This window comes from Parasteatoda tepidariorum, chromosome 9 (genome assembly GCF_982258835.1).
Source record: "Parasteatoda tepidariorum strain Cologne lab strain chromosome 9, Ptep-v5.0, whole genome shotgun sequence".
NCBI classification, from domain to species: Eukaryota; Metazoa; Arthropoda; class Arachnida; order Araneae; family Theridiidae; genus Parasteatoda; species Parasteatoda tepidariorum.
In genome coordinates, this window is record NC_141763.1 from 103,369,845 (window position 1) to 103,393,205 (window position 23,361).

Sequence of the window (23,361 nt, forward strand, 5' to 3'; positions counted from 1 at the left end):
TCACATAAATTCATTCGAAGATATTTTATAGATTATTTATTTACAGTTTATGGATGATATAATATTACAGCATTATACATTTTTTTCATTCTACATATTCATTGATAAAATAATGTCCAAGCATAATGTATAAAAGTTTCAACATTAACAATAATGAAAATGACAATGTAAGAAGATAAGAGATCCTTTGCGATTCAATGCAAAATGGCATGAAAATAAAGTTAATAAATAAGAATCAAAGTCTTCAATTGTTGTTTTAAGTAGATTTCAATTTAACGCCAGCAATCATTTCAAGCTCATCACATTAAAATACTTTGGAATGATAGGAATGACTAACTTCTTTTGAGTGTAATGGAATGATTTGAAATCGTCAAAATAAGAATGCAAAATTCCCTTGCTTTTTTTCTTTTCAGTTTGACGAAGAATCTCGCAATATACCAGCAAGAAAATAAATTAGTAAAATACGAAACAAACTGGTTTTAATTTGAAAATCAAGGAGAAAAATCCATTGTAGAATTTTCTATTCAAATTTATTTCTATTCTTCTTTAGCTATCAATCGAGGCTTTAGAAAAAGAGTAGGGAAAAAAAAACACGATGTTGTCGTTTTTCAATGTTAAAGTCAAAGACTAATAGCATAGACTGCTTACTGTAAGTTCTTTGCGAACAGAAGCATATCACACATCACGTGTGAAATGTTGAGACAATGTTAACTCTATGCAGAGGCCATGTCTAAAGCTAATTATCGATCGCTCATGTTGGCGTAAATTGGCGGAGATTTCATAGTTACTACTCTATCTACATCGAAACCATAAAAGATTATTCTACTTTTCAAGTAAGCATCGATATTTCTGAAAAATTGCTTGAAACATTGAAAAAAAATTTTTTTTTTTCTCAATCAACTGGATATTTGCAAGCAACGTCAACCTGTTGAAACGTGGTATTTGTTTATGTTAGCAACAGTTCTTTCCATTCTACTTCAAGTAAAATTAACCCGTCAAATATGAATTCGATACGCGATCTCGTAATTGATTATCGTATAGAGAGATAATCTCGTTATTAATGAATTTTTGTAAATTAATGGAATATGTAAGTAATACTTCGCAAAACAAAAGAAGGGAGCTTTTAGTTTTCCTTTATCAACGAAAAGAAGCCGACAATGTTATAGCGTTAACACGTCATCCTGCTTATATGTCCGAGATTGTATGTCAGGTCAAGTTGAGTGCATCCCGTTATTCATGACTAACACAACAATAATTAGCCAATGTTGATTACCATTTCTCTTTTGAGTCGTGAATTTTATGGCAGATATTTTCCTCAATGTTAGGGCGTTTTTAGCACATGATGACTGTCTATCTATGTTGCTATTCTTAAGATAAACTTTGGAAAACTCTTTTTTTTAAACTGAGTTTTTAAACAAAAACGTATCACATGCCAAATAGATAATATGGTTTTAAAGTTCTTTTATACAGTTGGAAACAACAGATTTAAATTGTAGAAAATATGTAAAGATGAATAAATAAAATAATCTTTGTCTGACCTGATGATAAAATTCTGTAATAACCTGAATCAGAATGATGGACAAGCGTTATTCTGACTCAACTTATCACTGAAATTTTCATCACCTGGTTAGAGACTAAGAATAACAGGTGAAAATAGATATCACAAAAGTTAACATGCAATAAAATCTTTTGATCTAGCATTCATGAATTCAATGCCGTGACGATAGATTGATTTGTGGAAACATGCTTACGCAATAGTTAAACGGTTCCTTTTGATACAAGATAAGTTACAATAAATTTAAAGGTTTTATATCGGAATGGATAAACAAGTAACTAAAAAGAGCCGTTCACACACTGAAAATATAGGTACACTAAAAGGCCATTAAAAATATCTTGAAATAGATCTCTTAAGTAGTTTTTTTAAAAGCTTTCCATAGTTATAGAGGATTACTGAATAGAGAATAATAATCTGAAATAAAACTCATCAAATTAGCCTTCTCATTCTCGATTAGGGCTAGATATAACTTTTTACTCTAACGTTTGTGGGGGGCGACAGAACTCGGAAGGTCGCCAAATCAGGTTTCCGAATTGTAATAACAAGGATGAGTTATGAAACTATGGTTCACTTTGAACTGATATATGAAATCAAATTTCTTGGATGCTTCAATTCAAAACCAAACCTTTCTTCAAAAACCAAAGAGTAAATCAGAAAAGCAGTCATACCAGAATTCTGGATATTCTTTCCCTGCGAACCTCTTCAAATTTGAATCCGTAATCCAGATGTGTGGTATCTTAAGTGAGAAATAATGCCCGTAAAAAAAATCCGTCGTATAGATTACAAGGTCTCTTCATATTGTGCTTGTTCGAGAGCTCGAATTTCTGCTTCATACACCAGTCTACTCAACTCCATTTTTATTTTGGCTTGATCCACAGCAGATAGCCTTTTCACGGTTTCACAGATGCTGAGGAAGAACATGTCTATTTCATCCTTACCCCTATGGTGGTGCATGGTTGCGGCTCTATCCAGGGTGGTGCACCGTCTCTTCGGATATGGGAAGTAGTCGGCATTGTCTTCGCGAGGTTCTGTCTTTGTGACAACGCTCGACGTTTCTGGCAAAATCATTTCAGAACTGTCCTCATGTTCCATCAGAATCGGACTTCCCAAGTCATCACCGTTGTACGTAGCTGACACGTTGCTCAAGGAGGTACTGGATTGCTCGGCGCTGTTGTTATTGTTTTCTGAAGACCTGCAAAAGCAACCATTATTGACTATGCATTTTTATAAATCCCGTTTATAGTCAAGCAATTTTTAGGACTCTATCTAATAAGAGGAGTTTATCACACGCTTGAGTGAAAATCTGCTAATTTTTTCTTCGTAGAAAATTCTGTAAGGCGACATTTAGAGCAAGTTTTTAAGGAAAAAAACTCTCCTTTCTTATTTATTTGAAGCGGTTTCGTGCTGCAAACGGGAATTGGAGTTTGGAGCAACAAACCAGTTAACTATACCTTATTCAGGTTGCTCCCTCATAGCAGAAGAAAACCCAAACTCTTCCTTGAGATTCGGCTTTACGTTCATTGGCCGTGATTGCACTCATTGAAAATTAATGAATCATTTAAATTTAAAAGAAAAACGATTATTAGACAATTCTTCTTATTTTAAAAAAGTAATTTTGGTTCATTTTAATTTTTAAGAAATAAATATTGCCTATTTTTATTGTTATCGAAAAGAATGAAGGAAAAGAATGCGAGTTTGGGAAGAGTTAGAATTCTTTTCACCCCCAGTTAAAACGAGCTTTTGAAGCCTTCAATCAGCAATCCAGTTTCGTTGCAGAGATCAGCGCTTACTTTTATACTTTACATCACAAAGCTGTTTTGATTTCACAAACAGGCAAATACGAGATGTGTGAGGGTTTTACACTAATTCCCTGCTCTCAAAAATTTTTTAAAAAGCTTAATGAGAACTCACGATCGAATTTCGATGAAGGGTAGAAGAAAAGACATCTCGTCTTCATATTTCCACTTTGGAATGTTCTTATTTTGACGTCTGTTGATGGCGTTCAGGTAACAGTTCCGCAGTTTCCGCCACATGTCTTTACATTGAGAAGCTGCAACAGAAAGAACAGAGGTCTTTTAAGGTACTTTACATTAAAAACATATATTTGAACATTTTTACTCATTTCACTTAAATGTTTATTCTGAGTCATTTAAAATTAACCTAGATCCGGCAACAATGCGCCAGACGCGACGTCAAAAATACTAGATGACGCATTGCAAATAACAAACAATGCTAGAAATTAAGTCTGATACAGAAATAATGGTGAGAACAAAATGGTGGAAAACAGTCATGTCGAGGATTTCGCATTTACCTGAAGAACATAAACCACACCAAGGTGGAACAGAGCTACAATGATCCACGAATTTTCTTTCATTTTCATATAAATAAAATTTAATCTCTCAAATTTAAGTTAATTTACTCTAATTAATATTTCCTCCCTTAGAATAACTTTAAACCCATTTAATTTGTTTTTGGCGATACGTTATTATTCATGAATATCAGCGGATTTTAACTTTAACAAAACCTGCTAAAAATTTAAAAAATTAATTAGAATTTAAGTTTTGACTGACGATAACCTCTTCACCATTTTGTCACCCACAATTCGTCGGGAAACAATCCGTCGTGAGTGCAATTCCTGGCAGTAACGATTCAAAGTGTGCTCAACTCGTCTTAAAGACGTGGGTACAATTCGTCGTGGGCCCAACTTGTTGAAACAACAACTCGCGACAGTTCTTCATATGAACAATCTCCGGTTTCCATAAAATGCATTTTAGTCTAGTAATTATAGCAATAAAAAGGGTGTTTCTTCAAAACAATTCATACATAAAATATTTTTTTGGCAGAAAGCTTTTTTATGTCATTACATAAATAATACCTGAAAACTCGTCCCCCGTTTGCTTCTCTCTTTTTTCAGGAAAATCCAATATATTTTTCAAGCTGATTTGATTGAAACCAACTAACAGATGTTCAGACTAATAGTTTAGAAGTTATATGGGTTTAATGTACAAAAAGTACGCATTTGCATTCATACCTATCGACACATCTGATATTGTTATCGAAAAAGTGAGACACTGTTTTTTTTATGGCTTTTTTTTTACGTTGAATCGAATGAGACTGTCAATAGAATGACTTGTCTAATATGTATAAAAAGAACTTTTATTGACACGTACTTATGCATACTTTTTACATTGCTATATGGAAGTACATTTTCCGATGTAATTTTTCACGCTGAATTGAATGAGATAAGTTCATAAAAAGTACAATTGGTACATTATTTTGGTTTTGTTATCGAAGAACTGGACGTTTCTAATTAAGCCTAAAATATTTGCTATAAAAGCAGTTCAGTAATAAAATAGTTAGTTCCTTAAAAAAAAAAGGTTTTAATGCATAACAAGAAAAAATAGTAATAACCGCTTAACTAACGATTTAGATGTTGGGCGGTTGTTTAAAACTTTTATCCCCTGCGGTTTCCCTAAAATTCGATTAAAAGGGTAGTATATTCTTTCACTTAATTAATTTTGCTTTTTTTTTTCAAAAAAAAAGTTACGAATGTATAGTTTGAAAGCATTCGAGAAATTTTGTTTCATTTAAATTTTCTCTTACTTTTAACTCGTTTCATGATTTTTTTTCAATTTAATTGTTTAATTTATATGCTTTTTCCTGTGTTTAATGATATAAAGGAATGTTATAAAAATATAAATAACTTTCCAATAGTTAAGTTCCAAAAATAATTGTCTGATTCGATTTTAAATTATATTTCACTTAAGCAGTACTAAAAAACTCAAGAGATGGTTGACTTGGCTTAAATTTTTTGATATTTTCTTGATTGTAATAGGAAAATATTTAATTTAATTTAAACTGCCAAGTGATATGTTGAATTATTTTTAATGTAAATACATAAAACTTTTATGCATATATATATATATATATATATATATATATATATATATATATATATATATATATATTAGGGTATTGTAAAGGAATGGTTATAAAAGGGTATCATAACTAAAATATTAAAAGGTTTAAAATGGGACAAAAAGTTTTGATTATTATCGTTTGTTCCTTTCTACCATTTTTTTTTTCCGAAGGGGGCGTTGAAAATACTTTGTGGGCTATGATCCAGAAAAGTAGTTTCCAACTCGTAACATGTTTTTGTAAGAAGAAAATAAAGTGTGATACCATTCGAAGTCACAGATAATAGTGAATGTTAATTTCAATAGTAAGTTGTAATTGAGGGAAATGATAGATAGGTAGTCAACAAAAGGTGTATTTCTTTCAAGTGCATGGCAGGAATTTTAAGAAAGGCAGTAGAATGGGATACATGTAAGTGACGTAGTGAGGGTATTTCGATTCTGATGGGTTGTTGCAACGTGGCATTTGTTTACGTTAGCAACTGTTATTTCCATTCTATTTCGAGTAAGCCAGCTCGTTAAGTATCCATTCTCCTAAGTGACACATTCTATATTCTTTCACAAAGATTTCAGTTCTTTCATTCTGTATTTCTTACTTAACACAAAGACAGGCACGAAAATAAGGCGAACAAAAACAAACTAATGATGCATCGAAGTTTCCAGGTACGCAAAACAAAAATAAATAATGGTTACAATAAAATAATAAAACCAAGTAAAAGACAAGAAAGAATCATACTTCAACACATTCGACGTGCGATACGGTGGCGTATTTAATTCATTCACACTAATAAATATTCTAACAGAAACTTAGCCTTACTTTAACACACCATTTTACTTACAAACGATCAGCTGACGTCATAGGTCACATGTGTAGGTATCCGTTGTCTTCTTCTTGAAGTGCAAGTACCCAATTGAAAAAAGATAACTTATTCGGAGGACGCATTGGTAAACTAAAATAATGGGTTGAAATTGTAAGAAGGAAACGATTTTCGTTTCTCTGTATTGATACCAGAAATGAATGAAAATGTATTTCGATCGATAAATAACGATTCTGTATTTCTAACTCGTTATAAACATTCATATTTTTAAAATTGGATTTTGATGATGTCGTCGCAAATATGTCGTAATAGCGGATGTATCGTAACAGGCCGTACTCGTAATAACGAGCTAATGCATCTATCTCCATAGGTATAAAATATGGCTTCCTATCCTCACAAAAAGGGCACTTTGAGTTTCGAAAGGACACTCACTTTACGAAGATCTGTGGGCAAGGAAAATAAAAAAGCCATAGTTTGAGTGCCTTACACTCGAAGTAGTACGATGATTTTAAACTATATATATATAATATTGCCGTGAAGAATTATCTGGGATTTAGAACAGACAAATAACTTGAATATTTAAAAAAATTATTGAACTGTTTTAAAAATTGGCCATTTGGTGGCATCAAGATGAAAATTATCAAAATCACAGTCTTATTCTCAGTTTTCAAAAGTTTATATGAGCCCAGGTAATGCAGCATTGGAGTAAGTTTTTAAATATTAAAAAATCAGACCAAAGAGAGCTTTTCATTTTTACAAAACTGTGGCTTTTCTCCATATTGACGTTTTGCGCAAAATAAGTGTAGACAGCGCAGGGTTTAGAGAGGCTAAACTCAACCTAACAGTTGCAAACTCACCGCATTTATCAAAATAGCATATTATTCGCAAAAAAGCATCATTTCATGTCATCACGGAGCCTTTTGTTAATTAATAAGCCTATTTGAGGTCACCCCCTCGAACCATTAAGATTGAGTCCTTAAACGTGAAGATCCGATCATTGAATAAAAAGTTATTTAGGGTGGCCCATTTTTTTTTATTTTGCGCACTGTTCATATTCTGGTGGTCATCATCTTTCAAATCCCATTTATTAAACAATTAAAAAAAAAAGTGAACACCGCCATTCTTTAATATTTTATTCAAAACATTAAAATTACGAATTAATAAGAATTTTATAGTAAGAAATGCTCTGCCTTATATCAATGTTACCTATTCCAAGGTTTAGTAAACGGTTTCCTGAAAAATTAAATAGCGGTAGCACTATTGTGGACATAATGTTTGAATAAATCTTTTACTAGTAAAGTAACAAAGATGCTTGGGATATTTTAAAACTGAAGCACATAATCTAAATTCAATTCTTAATAAAGAATCGATAACTATTAACAAGTTTTTAATTTCAAAAATTCACTAAAACATGGGTGCTTCTTGATTTCACAAATAAATGATTAAAGAAAAGATAAACTCTTTCATTTATAGGCTAACTCGAATGGCCAAGGTCATTTAATAGTTAATTTTTTAATTACTTTTTAAAGCACTTTTTCATCAATCAAATTAAATTGCATGATTTATGTTTAAGAAAATCTGTAACTTCTCAATCAATCTATAAAAAAGCTTTTATACCGTACAATTTTAAGAAATTTTCATCATTAACAAGTTAATTAATTAAAAAAATTCAATTCATCTAACTTCCTTATATTACATAATTGTCTATAGGGCTTATAAATTTTTTGTTGCTGAAAGAATTATAATAGTTTAACCAATTATTCAAAAGATATAAAGAGAAACGTGACACAATAAAATAACACAACTTAAAACTTTTATAGCGGTTCAACTGTGAGAGCCAGCTTTTTAAAACTTTATTTAGAGGATGAAAAGCGAATTTAACGAATGTTTCTTCAGAAAAAGTGCGCTTTTTTGAGTAAAAATAAGCATATCCCGTCGCGGGTACAGTTAACTGTCATACATATTTTAAAAGATTTGCCTTCAAGCAACGAAAGTCCGGCCACCGTTCAAAAAAACATTCCGTGTTTTTATTTAGTTACTTTAGCTGACGCCTGACTGTGCATATTTGTTGAGTTTAAGTTTTCTACTATTCTCAAAAAAAGCAATGTAATCATTGTTTTAAATTTATATATGAACTATTTGTATGCATTAAAACTGTATTCTGACATCTAACTATACATCTTAGAATCTATATTTTAGGGTTAAAAATTTTTTTTGCAATTAATAATTAACAGAAGATATAAATCTTTTGATACTCAAAGAAGTACCTCAGCATTTTATTATTAAATATTTATATGCTAAAAAAATATTGATATTAGTTTGTTCTACAGTACTATTAGAATTTTTTTTTCTTTAAACTATATAGTTTTCGCATTGTTTTTCAATTAAAAGGTGGGAATCGCACGTTGACTTTTTCAATGCCGTATATCAGTGTTTCCCAAAGTGTGGTACGTGTACCCCCAGGGGTACGGGAACAGTTTAGCGGGGGTACTCGTTCTTATACGAAATATCTTACAGCAAACGAAAATTTCAAAAAATTTTATTTAAAAACAAAGCCAGCCATGAAAATTTACGGTGACTTATTTTTCTATTGGCTATTTTTTACTAAGTTAACAGTTAATAATTAGTGGTGTCAGCAGCCAGTTGTGATTTTTAACTTTTGTGAAATTTTTTTATCACAGCAACTGTTATCACAGCAAAAACAATATCATCCTTCTCACTGATGCAAATAAACTTATTAACAAAACTTCGTACCAAAAAAGAAAAATAAACATAATTTTAATAAAATACATTAATTTTTTTTATTAGTGGTACACAGCGTTGCGAAAAATTTAGAAAGGGTACACGAAAGTCATAAGTTTGGGAAACACTGCCGTATATTGTAAAATTTAATAAATGATCCAATGCCAAAGACTAACGCATTATTGGAACCGTTAACGAATTTCGAATTCTAGAATCATGTCTATCCAAAACCAGAAGAACCATATCTATCCAGAAGATATTTGGGTCATAAATTATTGTGAATTAATATTCACATAATTAATCTAACGAAAATATTTGAAGAAAAACTTTTAAATACTAATAATTTTGCTGTTGCAAGGAAATCAAGAATGTGTCTTTTATCAAGATGCGGTAATTTCTATAAGTCGGGAATATTTTATTCTATGAATAAGTCGGGAATTATGAACGCAAAATATTAAATTTGCTTTAAAATTGTTAACGACTTATAAACTGCGAGGAATAAATGTAAAATAAATTTGAAGTCTTGGAAATTATAGTTTCTTTAGACTTGTAAAATTTAAAATTGATGTGTTCTATTTTAAAGACAGTTAATAGTAAAAACGCTTTTGATTAAATTTGTAAAACAATTAGTTTTTAGGAGTTACTATAAATAAAATACTTTTTCGGATATATATATATGGCACTTAAGCATATATAGCACAATAAAGACAAAAAGGAAAAAAGAGAAAAACGAAGAAAAACAATAAGTTTTATTTACTGCGCATAAGCTGCAAGTATATAGAACTCGCACTATAGAGAAAACATCGAAAATAATAATGATAAAAAGAGAAGAATATAAATAATTTTTTCTTCTTCTCTTTTCTTCAATCTTTATTATTTTCCATGTTTTCTCTATAGTTTTAACTTTAGATATTATCTCGATATTTCTAAGTTAATTGGACGCTAAAAGAATTTCGAGATAGCGAATTTCCGAGTTAACAAGTTTAGAACTAAATATGTTCTAAAAATAGAAAAATATTTTCGAAAATATTACTCTAAGAAGTCATGAAACATGAGAATAACTACTATTAAATAAGTATGTGATGATAGTTGATAATATGTCTAAATACAACAATAATAATTTCATTTTTAAATGTAAGACAAAAATAAGTATGGATTAAATAGAAAATAATTGGTTTACAATGAACTTTGTGAATTTTTTTTTTTTTCTTTTCCGACAAATCAAAGTTTTGAGAATTCGACAAAGGAATTCAAATTGACATTTAGGTGGATAGATGTAATGCCAAGGGGAAAAATATTTTTTTGACATTACAAGGTTTTCGAGATATCGAGAAATATTAATTTCATTTTATAGTATTTTAAAGTTACGTGTTATTAGAAAATTAACTATTTAGTTGGAGTCCAATTTAATATGCGAGCGGGACCATCTGTTTACATTTTAGTGGACGATCGTTTTCACTTAAAATAGAATATTTCATCTTTAATTAGTTAATAATAATATTTTTTATTAATACGAAGGAACAAATCGGAAATTCAGATAAAATTGGTAAAAAGAAAACCAGGAAAATAATATTTTAAAAATGAATATGCACTCCTAGCTTTCTTTGAGAAAGAAAAGAAAAGGAGAAGAGAAACGAAAACATAAGAACAATAACGTCACACGAAGCGAGTCTGAATTTTAACCCAAGGCGATAAATCAAAATGGCGCAACTATTTTACCTGGAATTCCAAGTTCTTTCCCAATCTCTGACCATGCCATGGCTCGCATATGCCGATCCCTATAATCAACAGCATCTAGCGCATAGAGCAGTTCATGTTCAAACACTTTCGATATTAAACGTTTTTCCATTTTTCATAAAAACTACCGAAATATTACAGAGATCAAAATCAAACACTGCCTACGCCACGTTTTCGAACATCGAACTGTCTATCACGCGCGACCAGAAATCGTTAATTGGCCCACAGCTAAATCGCGTGACGTATATGTAGCGTGAGATGGGGAAAGCTGGTTTTGCGAAGCGCGTATGACGTTGTGGGATATGTTTTTGTATTTTATTTCCTCGTCCAACGGAGCCGCAGATCGATACGGCTGAAGAGGTACATGCCGGAGGTGAGCGCATTGTCAAGAGGGCAAACAATGACGTGGCGTAGCGTGACGCCGCTGTTTCACACACCATGCAATCTTGCTCCTTGAACTTGTTTATCGATTAAAGAATATTTAGTGCTGCCAGCTAGCGATGAAAATAAGTACTAAAATTATACATTTTTTTTTAATCCTCTTTGGAATTAATTTAATAAGAAATTAACTTAATCACTGAGTGATACGAATTGAAAACGTTTTAATACATTATTATTACTTTTAAAAGTTTTTTTTAAATTTTTCTTAAATAATTTAGAAAACAAGCCATAGAAATAATTATTTTTATTAAGTGAAATTCAATAAAAATATTTAAACTTATTAGATAAATTGGAAATAGAAGAGAATTCGTTTATTTTCTTTATACATTAAATTAAAAATAAATTTTAATTTGAAGGCGAGTAAATACAGAAGCAAAATCCTTGGAAATACGAAACGTAAAAGAACATAAATTTAAAATTCATTATTATTTTATTGATAAGCTGTAAATTACTGCTTAAATTAAATTGAGATAAATTATATTTTAGATAAATTAAAAAAAGTAAAAATTCTGTAAAATAAGTACTCCTCGCACCACATTTCTTTTTTAATTTTGTTCAATTTTTATTGCTGTGCAATAAGCAAAATTTTTGAAAATATTATATGTAACGTTAAGTTATAAAGAAATTGTATAACCTTATTTTTTGGGCAATTGTATTTTTATAAAAATAAATTATTATAGACTCGTATCAGATAAATTATTTGTCTATGCTTAATTGCTTAAAAATGCTCCTGCTTGTCTGGCTGCTAATTTCTATAAATATACTCTAAATTACAAAAGTATCTTAAAATGAAACCAATTTTTAATTCTTAATGATCATCCACTATGTATTCGTATGAATATTAAAATTAAATAATGAAAAAGGTGACCTAGATAAGCTATCTTTATTTGTTCTTAAAATAATTGTTACGCAATATATGATACATGAGACAAAAATGATATAATAAGTAATAAAAATGCTTTAGTTAATTCACACTGCAAATTTTAAAAAAAAAATAATCCTAGTCTTTGCTGAATTTTTTATTAAGGATATAATTACAAAATGCATCAAATAATTGTAATATATTAAATTTATTTCATTTCTTTAATAGTCATAAATTAAAAAAATTATTTTAAGAAAATACGACTACGAAGAGAAAATTAAACACTGAAAAATTCAAATTTATTCTTCATATTGATAAAGTAGGAAGGCTTAAAATTTTAAGTATTTATAATAAAAAAAATTTTTTTTTTACAAATTTCATTTTGATGAAATATGTATATGTAATTAAATTTAAAAAAAAATTATGCTGTAGAGTGTTTTGCAAATGATTTATTAACGAATATTTTTAATTGTTTACAAGCTGATCAGACAATTTCCTGATTTGCCAATGTGCTTATTTTCAAATTTTTATCTTTAATTATTAGACATCACAAAATCACTTATAATTACGATGGTCATATCGGCGCTTAAGTATTTACGTGTACTATTAATGACTAAATCTTTTTGTGACTACATCTTTTTAAGAATAAAAATTTCAATTTACAAAAAAAAAAAAAAAAAAAAAAAAAAAAATTATGGTAACGCAAGTGTTTTGTATAAATGAAATTTAAATCGTAAGTTTTTTTAAAGCTAAAGTTGTCTGTAGCATAAATATATTTCTTTTTGGTAATAAACAAAACTGTGCTATTATTTTTTTTTTTCATATATTGTTTTTTTTTTATGTACTACAGAATAATTTTTAAAATCGGACTCTAAGAAATGAAATTCAAAAAATATTCAACATTTACCTGCTAAACCTTTTTACTTAGAAATATTTAATTTATACACATTACGATTTAATGGATGCAGAATTATAAATTTCATTGTTTGGAGACAAAATATATTCTTTAATGACTGAAATGCTTAATTAATATTGGTAATATGAATTAATTGAAATAAAAAAATATGTATTGAAAAGCAAAGTTAATGGAGCAAAGGTTAATGAGAAATTAGTTTAAGGGAACCGCGGAAAATCACCATTTGCCAATTAATTTTGGTAATATGTACTACTTGTAATTGGTGCAGCTTTGATAAAAATTCTACAACGGGTTTTCCGTAGTTTCGTAAAGTATTTTTTTCAGTGTTTGCAAAGACAATGTCTTAATATTTCAGTGATTTAGAATTTAAAGAACTTTTTTCCACCATTACTTATAAATACATATTTTAAACAGTATGTTGAAAAGTCAGATAGAGAAATGGACATGTACTAAATTTCTCATCAAGGTATAATGAGAATTCTATTTCGTTTTTAAATTTTTTTTTAGTTTCTGCCACTGATAAATGTATTTCGCACAAAACTCAAATGTTGAAGGGTTATATAATAAATTACAAATGTACTAATATAAGTAAAAAGTATTTATTTATATAATAGGTGAGTATTAAAACTGCACCAATACTAAGCAGTTTCAATACCGATACTGTGGAAAGTGTCTTTCGGCCCATCAAAAAGGATATGTACAGGAAAATTACTTGATACTAGTAACTTTTTGAGTAACATGAGTTGGTTAAGAGCTATAGCACCAGGCCTAGTGATGCTAAATGCAGTTAATCTCTATTGTGTTTCGATTAACTGCAAAAACTGAGTTTTGCATAAATGAATAACGTAAAGCTACAGGAAAGAGCAACAAATAATAATAATTTTAAAAAAATTTAATTATTTTAGCTTTTTTAATTGAAGAATTTAGTGGAAGAACCAGGTAATTCACATTTCGAGAGGGACTAGAATCAGGATACGAGAAAAAAGTTTGGCAGTTAGGGCAGATTTTAACACTACCCTCGAAAGAAAGAGACTTAAGGTGGCCGCTGGTAAGCACCGTCTGGTCCTTGCTGTTGCACCGAATGTTGAGTGCACCTCCTGGACGGGTGCTCTGGTACCAGTGATTTTGGGGGGGTGGGTACGAGCCAGGAAACATTGTCTTCTTTTTCGATACCAGTTCTATGAAGGTGAGTGACTTTGGACTCATCAAACTAATGTGGATTAGTCATGTTAAGATTAAACTGAAAGCAAAAGCAGCTGTGTCACATGAAACATATTCATATGAATGTAAGCACTTCATGTTATTTTATTAATTCCCCTAAAATATCACTTACCTGGTTCTTCCACTAAGCTCTTCAATTGTGTATGTATAGTTTTGAGTATGATTTCGTAGTGTTGCTCAAAACTGATTTAATGATTCTTTTAATTTATTCAACCCGTGCGAAGAACTAATTGATTAATAAATCTTAATTTGAAAACAACGTGATGCGTCCAACAAAATTTTACTTTTAAATTTCTGAGTGATCTTACTTACCCCAAAAATTGAAAAGTCTATTTCATTTATTCCTATTTTTTTTTAGGAGGGACGGAGTTAATTATCTTCGACTAATAATCATTTTTTTCCTCTTATTATAACAAATATATTGATTTTGGAAATGTCTTAAAAGTAAATAAATGTTATATAATTATATAGTAATGTTATAAAGATAATTTTTGTTTTAATCACATATATTTTACTTCTCTTTAAAATAATCTAGAAAAGAAACAGTTTAAAAACCTTTTTTCGTTCTCTTTTTGGTCAAGTTTAGACTAAGTTTTTTTTCCCAAGACAAATATTTTAATATTAAAAAAAAAAAATGAATGGAATGAATATGAACTATGTTACATTAAAAATGTCAAATATTAATCGTTTCACATTGGAAAGAATTTCTTTTATTTCATTTTATCGTATGTATTACAACGTTTATACTTCTTCTCTCCACAGTGTCAAGTCTAGAGGCTGTATTGTTTGACATGTTGTGACAGGATTACTGAAAACAGAATAGACTAATTACTCAGCAACCATAAATTGATGCGTTTTGCAGGATCATTGTTTTTTGGTGTAGTAATTTTACAGTTTTTATTTTAATTTTATTTAAAATAAAATTATTAAACTTAAAAAATACAGTTCAAAAAATTTTTGACTAACAACATATTTAAGCATATAAATAAGAAAACATGAAAATGATAATCAGGATCGGATGTTTCTAATTGCTGCTGGGCACATTTCGATTTTCAAAAATTTAAATTTTGCGAAAAAGGTATAATTAATCTGAAAAGATACGTTTTTGTATCGGATTCCGTAAATTTATGAAAAGTTTTAACTAGGTAACGTATTTAAGGTCTCTCCTTTGAGCCATGATAATCGATAGTTATTAAAAAAATTTCCTTGTCAAAGTTTGACATTTGAAAGTAGTTATTGAAAAAAAAAATTCTTTTAGCTTTAAAGTAAATTTACCAAAAAAATAATTTTATTTAAAGCACATGGGTCACCTGCGATCATAGAAAATAGTTTTTTTGGATACAGATAAATTTTCATGCTAACGAGATATTATGCTCGGTGTGCAAAATAATAATAAATAAAACAACACTTTAAAAAACTGTTGACCGAATGATTGGATTTTTACGCGCTAAGATGCAATTTAGTGATTTAAAGTACTAACCTTAAAATAAGTTAAACCATTTATGCAGATAATATTTTAAGTTATGGAATAGGAAGAAAAAAAACGGGCTTTCTTTGTTTAAAGAGGGCTTTATTTCGACGGATTTGGACTGTGCAACCCTTATAGTAGGGCGGAGAAGGTAGCCCAATTGAAAAAGAACGCCTTATTTCTAGCTTGACCACTTGTCACAGTTAGCAACATTTCTAGCTTGAAAGTTGAGTTAAAAATTTCAAGAAGAGGTAACTTTCCGTGAGGTCATACTTACGTCTGCACTAATCTCTCCGCTGATTGGGTATTGCTCAGTAGCTCGTACAATATCCTCAGCGGTAGACGGATCATGGGTTAGAGTCCTCTTGCCGTCAGCCTAATCATGGGAGGGTTTCGTGGTTTTACTGTCCCTGTAACACAAATGTCAGTCCGTTCCCACAAAATCGCTTCAAAGAAGGCCAATTTCTCACAGTACTTGAGTTCCCTTTTCTTCTGAATTGTGTTCAAAATGAGAACGAAAAATTTCTGTCGCGGTTAAGAAAGGACTGAAGCTGTCACCAGCACAGAGCTCAAGTAAAGTTTTAAGATATAATTGAAAAGTAGTCAAAATTTTCATTGGTGATAAAATGACGATAAATTTCGGAAAATGCTTGAAACTTCTTGAATTATTTATCAGGCAGGAGCCCCAGTAGAATGCACTAGCTTGTCCGAAAAAGTCGAAATTTTGAATCCGATAATTCCAAAGACCCATTAATGCACGAAAAGTGATCTATTTATAGAAAAACATCTGCAAAAAACAAGTGGTTTTGAGTTTAGTTTACACCAGGCGGTTATTACTTTCTTTTCTGTTCCTTAAGGTAATAAGGGACTTTTCAAATAAATGAAAATTCATCAAGAATTGGATATTCTTTTTTTTTATATTTAGGCATTTAACAAGGCATTTTAAAACAAAAACTTTTTGAATCGGAGCAAAATTGACGAAGTTATAGCAATTTTCGTTTTGACCACGCTATTTTGCTTACATTTTCTTGTCTGCATCTAAAGTAAGTTCTTGCTTGTTATTTTTTTTAAATTTCATATCATTTAATTATTTCTCCAGTTTATAAGATCGTATTTATAGTTATTTATGTTTAAAAAAAAGGGAAATATTTGTTCAAAAGTAGAATTAGCCATAAATTACTAGAAAAAGCTATTTTTCTCAAAATGTCTTTTTTGGCAAATTTACGAATGTCAAGCTGTTCCAGCGAAATGAATTTTAATTCTATTGAGCTGAAAATTTGATACTGTTTACTTATGAATGTTATTAACAATTTGCTGAAATTTTTTTTTTAATTTAGTAATTAATAATATGTGAACTTTTATTACAATCTGATCATTTTTTTTCTCCAAAAATGCTGGTTTTTGACAGCTTTTCTACAGTTATTTGTTTTTTATAGTAAAAAATAGAAAAAGTATTAGCAAAATTTTTTTTATGTCTCTAATATATAATATTTTGAAATAATTTTTTTTACTTTAACAATAATTTCAGACGCGAGGAATGATATAAATATTAATACAATCCCAAATTTTTATTTCTTTACATTTTTTAAATTTTAAAATATTTTCTTGAAATTTCGTAAATAAGTTGTCTTTAACCATATAAACTTATAATGAAAATTTCAAACCAATCTCTTGATAATTTCTAAAAATAAATAAATAAATAATTAAAAAAATTGAAAGCTCTTTGTCACCTTAAAAAAAACTGTATGCTGAATTCGCTTGAAAATTTAAGTATTCATGTTATTAATAAATTAGAAATTTCGGAAAAACTTGTTTTTGAAAAATAAATCCTAATAATGAAACTCTTGTGTCCATATAAAACGAAACTGTCTTTTTATAAGGACCCTAGGCACAAATAGGTTAATAAAAATGTAGTAAAATAACTAAAACATTGTAATTTACATCGCAGCACTATTTTGTTATCTGAAATTAAAATGTTTAAATTTCCTTAAAACCCATGGCATCACTCGAAATAAAAGTAGTCACGTTCCGCTTTGACGTCAGAGGAGGACAACAAGACTTCCTGTTAGGATATATAGTGATCTAGATTAGCTTGTTTTGCTCACTTCTTCCCAGGTACAGCCAATGGATGTCTGCGAACTTTATCGTATCTTGTAGTGTCACAAAGCCAGCGAGCCACAGAGAAAGATTTAATGGTTTCCAATTGATCTAAAAAATATTTAAAATGAATTTTTTTTTCTGAAGAAATCGAATGGCATACTTTGCCCCCACTTTTTTGGAAATATTTATGAAACTTAGATCAATAATTAATCATAGTTTTTTCAGATTATTATTTTTCACAAATGTTAAATAATGATAATATATTAATTTTCGATCTAATGATTGGGTTTTCACATACTAGATTCAATGATTGAATAGCCTAACTTTATGAGCTAATGGTTTTGTGTAGATATTTTAAGTTACGGCACAAAAACGTATTTCTCTAAATAAACATGACTTTTTTTTCCCACCTGATTCTTTACCCTAAAATTGTGGGGCGAGGGGTAGCCTTAATCTGAAAAATATGTTCGCAATAATTTAGGTAGGAATGTGGCCAACTTTTTGGACTCTTTATCATAGTTTTTCGAAGCTTTGCCGAGGAAAGTCACAGTTTAAAGTGCTTTTTTTTTTTATAGAATCACTTCAAGTAAAGCTATGATTTTAAACTTCTTGTCGTGAAGAATTATCTGGGCTTTAGAACAGACAAATAACTTAAATATTTTAGAAGCTATTAATTTTTTTAAATCCCCAATTTGTCCACATTTTTCCACCTAGATGAAAATTATCAGAATAACTGCCTTATTATCAGGTTTTGTAAAGTTTTATGAACCCAGATAATGCAGCATCGGTGCCAGTTTTTTATTAATAAAAAATTATACCACAAATGCTTTTTATTTTCTCAAAACTATGCTTATCTCTATTTTGAATTTTTGTGCCATTTTCAAAATAAGCATAGACTGCTCTGGCTTTTTACTCCCCTTTAAAGTCCATGTTGGACAGATAGAGAGAAAGAAACATCCATGCCTTGCCCGGGATTGGAACCCAGAGCCTTTCTGACGCAAGGACAGTTCCCTGCCCCCTCGGCCTGTGTAGGGGGTCAATTGGGATTCTATTTTCAAGAATGCGATTATCTCACCTATTTTGGAGGACAGAAATCCGTATGTTTATTCAGAAAATGTGCGATTTTGTGTCCGATTATGTAACTTAAAATAGCGTCGGCATTAACAAATAAACATATTTAAGGTTTGGTACACAAACAATTCTGAATAATTTCGAGTACGTGTAAATCCAGTTTTTAGATTAAAAGTTATTCAGATGATCTCATTTTTACTTTGTGCATAGTAAACATTCAAATTCTGTTCCTCATTTCAATTCTGTAACCTCATTTAAGAAATTTCGTGAATAGATTAACAAAATGGATATTTTCTTCTATTAGCTACCTTGGTACATCTTGGTTAAAAAATCACGATAGAATTTTTTATTTTGTGCACTGTACACTTTATCGGTAATAATTTTAACGGTATATGGTTTAGCTAAAATTGAACTGATCTTGAAACTTAATCTGATCTTTAATTTTAATTTAATAACTTTAATCCTTAATTTCGTGGTAAATGAATTCATTCTAACGGTATTATTTTTAATCAAAAGAATTAATATTTTTGACTTAGTGTCATAAAGCTGTTATAAAAGAATAAATAATAAAAATAAGCTTGTTTTTACTATTAACTGTACCGGTTAGTGTTATTATTACCTAATACTCGTGCATTGCGTTGTGTATTTTTTTTTCAAATTTTTTTAAATTTATGACTCCACGGGATATCTTACCTGTATATCTGCAAAGTAAAGTTTTCTCAACCACATCATTACATAAATAGATATATTTTAAGGTATAGAAAAGAACATTTATTAAATAAAAGAGGAAATTTCTTACGGGACTGGTAAGATAAATACATTACAACCAAAAAACACAATTATATATAATAATATATATATATGATATGTAATATTATTTACATTGAAATATGCTTAAAAGTAGATTCATTAAGACAAGTTTCATTCATGAAGAGTAATATATTATTCAAGAAATAAAACAGTGCGTAGATGTACCATTGGCCGAATCAAAAGAATGAACAATTTAGTTAAACACTAGTTTGTTTTTTTTAAAATTTGCTTTATTTCTATTTTATTTACAAAATTTGTGACTTCAATCCACGCTATAAAGACATATGATTAGTATCAAATGGAACTATTATATACTTTCAAAGAGTCAAATTTGTCAATAACCGTCTCAAGTTAAGAAACTTGCTTAGTTTAAAAATTTCTCAAAGAAAATGTTTACTCCAGTTGAATTACTAAAATTTTATCGATGCCTCCAGAACCTTTTACAATAGCAGAAAAATAAAATTAGCCAAATTTATACCCCAGAGTGTTAATAAAAAGAACGGTTTACGAAAGCTTCGTCTGAAAATGGGTTAACTACTTACTTAAAGGTGAATTACAAAGATGGCAGTTATCTGGGGGATATTTAGTCAGATATTGTCGCGTGCAAAATATCCTCAAATATATAATTTTTATGTTACGTTCAGTAACGAATAGTTTTGGAACTGAACAGACTTAAGAAAACACTTTTGTGACTTCATTTCTACAGACTCACCCTTTGAGCTTTAATTTTTGCTTCATTTTTAAAAGATATTCAGTTTAGAGTTCGTAAAGTTTAAAAACTCCTTTAATGTTAATACATTGTTTATAACATCTTCAGTGCAGCTACAATAAAAAAAAGTTAAATTCCCCCATAAAAAAAAAACCTTTATTAAATGAATTCCCTTTTAATTTTAAACATTGAAATCTCTTTTTTTAATACGTAGATTCATTTACAGTAAAAGTACTTCAATATGTTTAAAATTAAGGCGTCTGCTTTCAGAGGCTACTTCATTTGCATTATAAATACCCCATCCATTCTCAATACAACATAAGAAATACGTGTTGAACTGGAGAAGAGCTGCTCATTTGAAAAATAAGGATGAAAGGCCTCTCGATTCGGATCCACTGAACTGAAACAAACAGCGATTCAAATGTGAGATATGTAGAATATGAGACGCGAGGCATTTTTCTTCAAAAATGTATTAAAATGTTTTTACTTAGCCAAGAAAAATGTTAAGAATGAAATAATATTACTAACACTAGGGGAGAGTGGGGTCAATTGTAACAGGGTACGATTGTAACAGAGCAAAAATTTCGAGTGTCGGGTTCTAGATTTGGTTCTTAGGTGGCGCACAAGGTGTATTTAATAAATCTACATGTACACCCCTGATGGCAACCATTTTTATGTACTTTTGAAAGAGTTACATCACAAAAGATATTTTCACGCCACGCAAGTACTTTTTTTGGTATTAGAATATTATATTGTAACAAAGTAATTTTGTTTAAACAAATAAAAATTAGTAACCGAATATGTAAGTGGACACTTTAATTAACATTTCAATAAAAAAAAGATTAGTTTTGCTAATTAACTAGCATTGTTTTTAACAAATGAAGCTGAAATGGCGTCTTGGGGACAATTGTAACAATAAGTAAAGGGACGATTGTAACAGCTGAAAATAAATAATCTTATGTTTACAAACCATTACTTAACTCTTTAAGAACCACCAATAGTTTCCTACATCATTTATATTATGTTGCATGTGCATTATTTTATTTGTCACCTTTCACAGCATAAATTAAAATTTTTAACCCCTTAAAGTTAAAAGTTTAACCCTTTAGGTTTCTGCTCATTATTATTTTTACTTATAAAATATCACTACTATTTTGATCAATAAAAAAATATATCACAACTATGATAATATGTATAATTAACTATGTTTTAGTTGAATTTATGAACTGTTACAATTGACCCCGTAAGTGGGGACAATTGTAACAAGTGCACGACTGTCAAAAATTGTTAATAACTAATATAATAATATTTAAAATCAGGTATTTATTTTTTTTTCTAGTAGAGGATAGTCTACTTTACTCGTCTGTCAATTAATACTAATAATATATTGGATTTTTTGTTAGTTAAAAATAGTTAAGTAAAAAATGTTACAATTGACCCCACTCTCCCCTACTCATCTTTTTGAAGAAAAAAAAATTCCAAAATATTTTCTAATATTAACAGCTTTGTGAAATATTCTGTGAAAAATTTTATGCATCATAAATGAGAGACGTGGAAATCTGCAATAAGATTCAGGAAACACAAAGTAAGATTGACCATTCATTGTATCAAGCTTTCAGCTGAACTTTAAGGCAGCGGAAGTATTGAAAAAAAAATCGAATTCTACCTTATAAATTTAGTCCAAGTTTTTTAGAAATAATCTATCATGTTAAAGAAACAGTTAAAGAAACTGCGTTGACGTTTTGAGCCTGCTTTGAGAACAGCCAGTTTGAGAGCTTCTTAAAAATAATCCTTCATATTAATGAAAAATCTTAAAGGAAGCTACAATGGCGTTTTGAGATGAATCCCGTTTTTTGATGTTTTTAATCTCTGAGATAATATTATATATTCGCCAGCTATCGAACTGGATCACTTTATAGAATTTGAAGCAAAGTTTATTCTTGTTTTCTTTTCTTTTTAATTACAAAAATGTTTCAAATTAAGTCGAATTTTCGTTCGCGTTACACAGAATATTTTAAAAACTTATAAATCTATGCTGTCCCAAGTCTTTGAATCTCATGTTTTTAATTTCGAAGGGACGCTGAAGACATTTTTAGGGAGAAACTTTAGGTATCGATCAGGATCACAGAATGAATGTTTTCTTTCGCTTTTTTCTGTAAACAAAAATGTACAAACATGTTAGTCAACTTTTTGCGATCCTATTCAATTTATTCTCATACTGGTTGGAATTAATTTTTATAGGACAAACTTAACATGCAGGGTAAAAAAAATTGAATAAAAAACATTTGTAGACTGATATTTTAAATGACATGCTAATTGGTTTAAGTATTGTACAGTACTCAAAGATCAGTATAGTTCTTAGATGAGAGTGAAAAAGAGTCGTTGGCGGCCGTGAATTTTCCCTACATTAAAAACTATATCGACTATAAAATTTAGAAATGAAATGCATTTATTTATATTAAATGAAATGTTGAGGTGATTATGAACTTGATAAAATTTCAAGTTTGTCGAAACCATAATAATTTTACCATGAATCACTATTTAACTGAGGTAAACACATTTCAAGCTAGGATAAGTAATTATTGAATTCCTAAAAAGCAAAGAGGTTTTAAAAACATCGCAAACTATTTTATTTGTTTTTAAAAAGCTATCTTATTTACAAATAAAATAACGAGAGAAAAAAAACATTCCGCTTTTGGTTATGAATATAAGGGTATGTATAGTTTAATAGGTTATGAATCCCACCTGCACTTTTTTGGACCCCGGCTGTGATCCATAAGAATTTGCAAACGCTTTTTTCCACTTAAATATCTCGAGAAATTCAATACAAAAACTTTGTGGCATTTTTGTAAGATTTCAAAATCGTATACTGAGGGTGGCCATTTCAGTAAAAACTGAATACATTTTTAGTTGTTTCAGTGAAGTTAATTTCAATGATTTTTTTTAAAGAAATATTATTAATAATTAAAAAAATAAGAATCATAGTTTTTAAACGAA

At 29.5% G+C, this 23,361-nt stretch overlaps 2 protein-coding genes across 2 annotated transcripts in view; both read right to left on the minus strand.

Annotated features, from left to right (window-relative positions):
- Positions 1 to 22: 22 nt before the first annotated feature.
- Positions 23 to 11,201, minus strand: LOC107451839 (uncharacterized). Its single transcript, XM_016068074.5, has 3 exons — positions 10,749 to 11,201; positions 3,467 to 3,605; positions 23 to 2,747 (listed from the first exon to the last, which is right to left on the minus strand). The coding sequence occupies exons 1-3, from the start codon at positions 10,876 to 10,878 to the stop codon at positions 2,336 to 2,338; spliced, it is 681 nt and encodes a 226-aa protein (XP_015923560.1). The 5' UTR covers positions 10,879 to 11,201; the 3' UTR covers positions 23 to 2,335.
- Positions 11,202 to 14,888: 3,687 nt separating this feature from the next.
- The window catches only part of LOC107451823 (salivary peroxidase/catechol oxidase), a 68,353-nt gene continuing 59,880 nt past the window's right edge, over positions 14,889 to 23,361 (minus strand). Inside the window, exons 13-14 of the mRNA XM_071186308.2 lie at positions 17,780 to 17,882; positions 14,889 to 15,014 (exon numbers count right to left, since the gene is read on the minus strand). Coding sequence (XP_071042409.2) covers positions 14,948 to 15,014; positions 17,780 to 17,882 — 170 coding nt within the window. The 3' untranslated portion in view covers positions 14,889 to 14,947. The remainder of the gene's footprint in view (positions 15,015 to 17,779; positions 17,883 to 23,361) is intronic.

Coding starts and splice junctions, on each gene's coding strand:
- LOC107451839 (XM_016068074.5), bottom strand. CDS start 10,878: ATGGAAAAACGTTTAATATCGAAAGTGTTTGAACATGAACTGCTCTAT. Junction 3,606..10,748: donor GAAAGAACTTGGAATTCCAG/GTAAAATAGTTG, acceptor TTTCTGTTGCAG/CTTCTCAATGTAAAGACATG. Junction 2,748..3,466: donor CCCTTCATCGAAATTCGATC/GTGAGTTCTCAT, acceptor TTGCTTTTGCAG/GTCTTCAGAAAACAATAACA.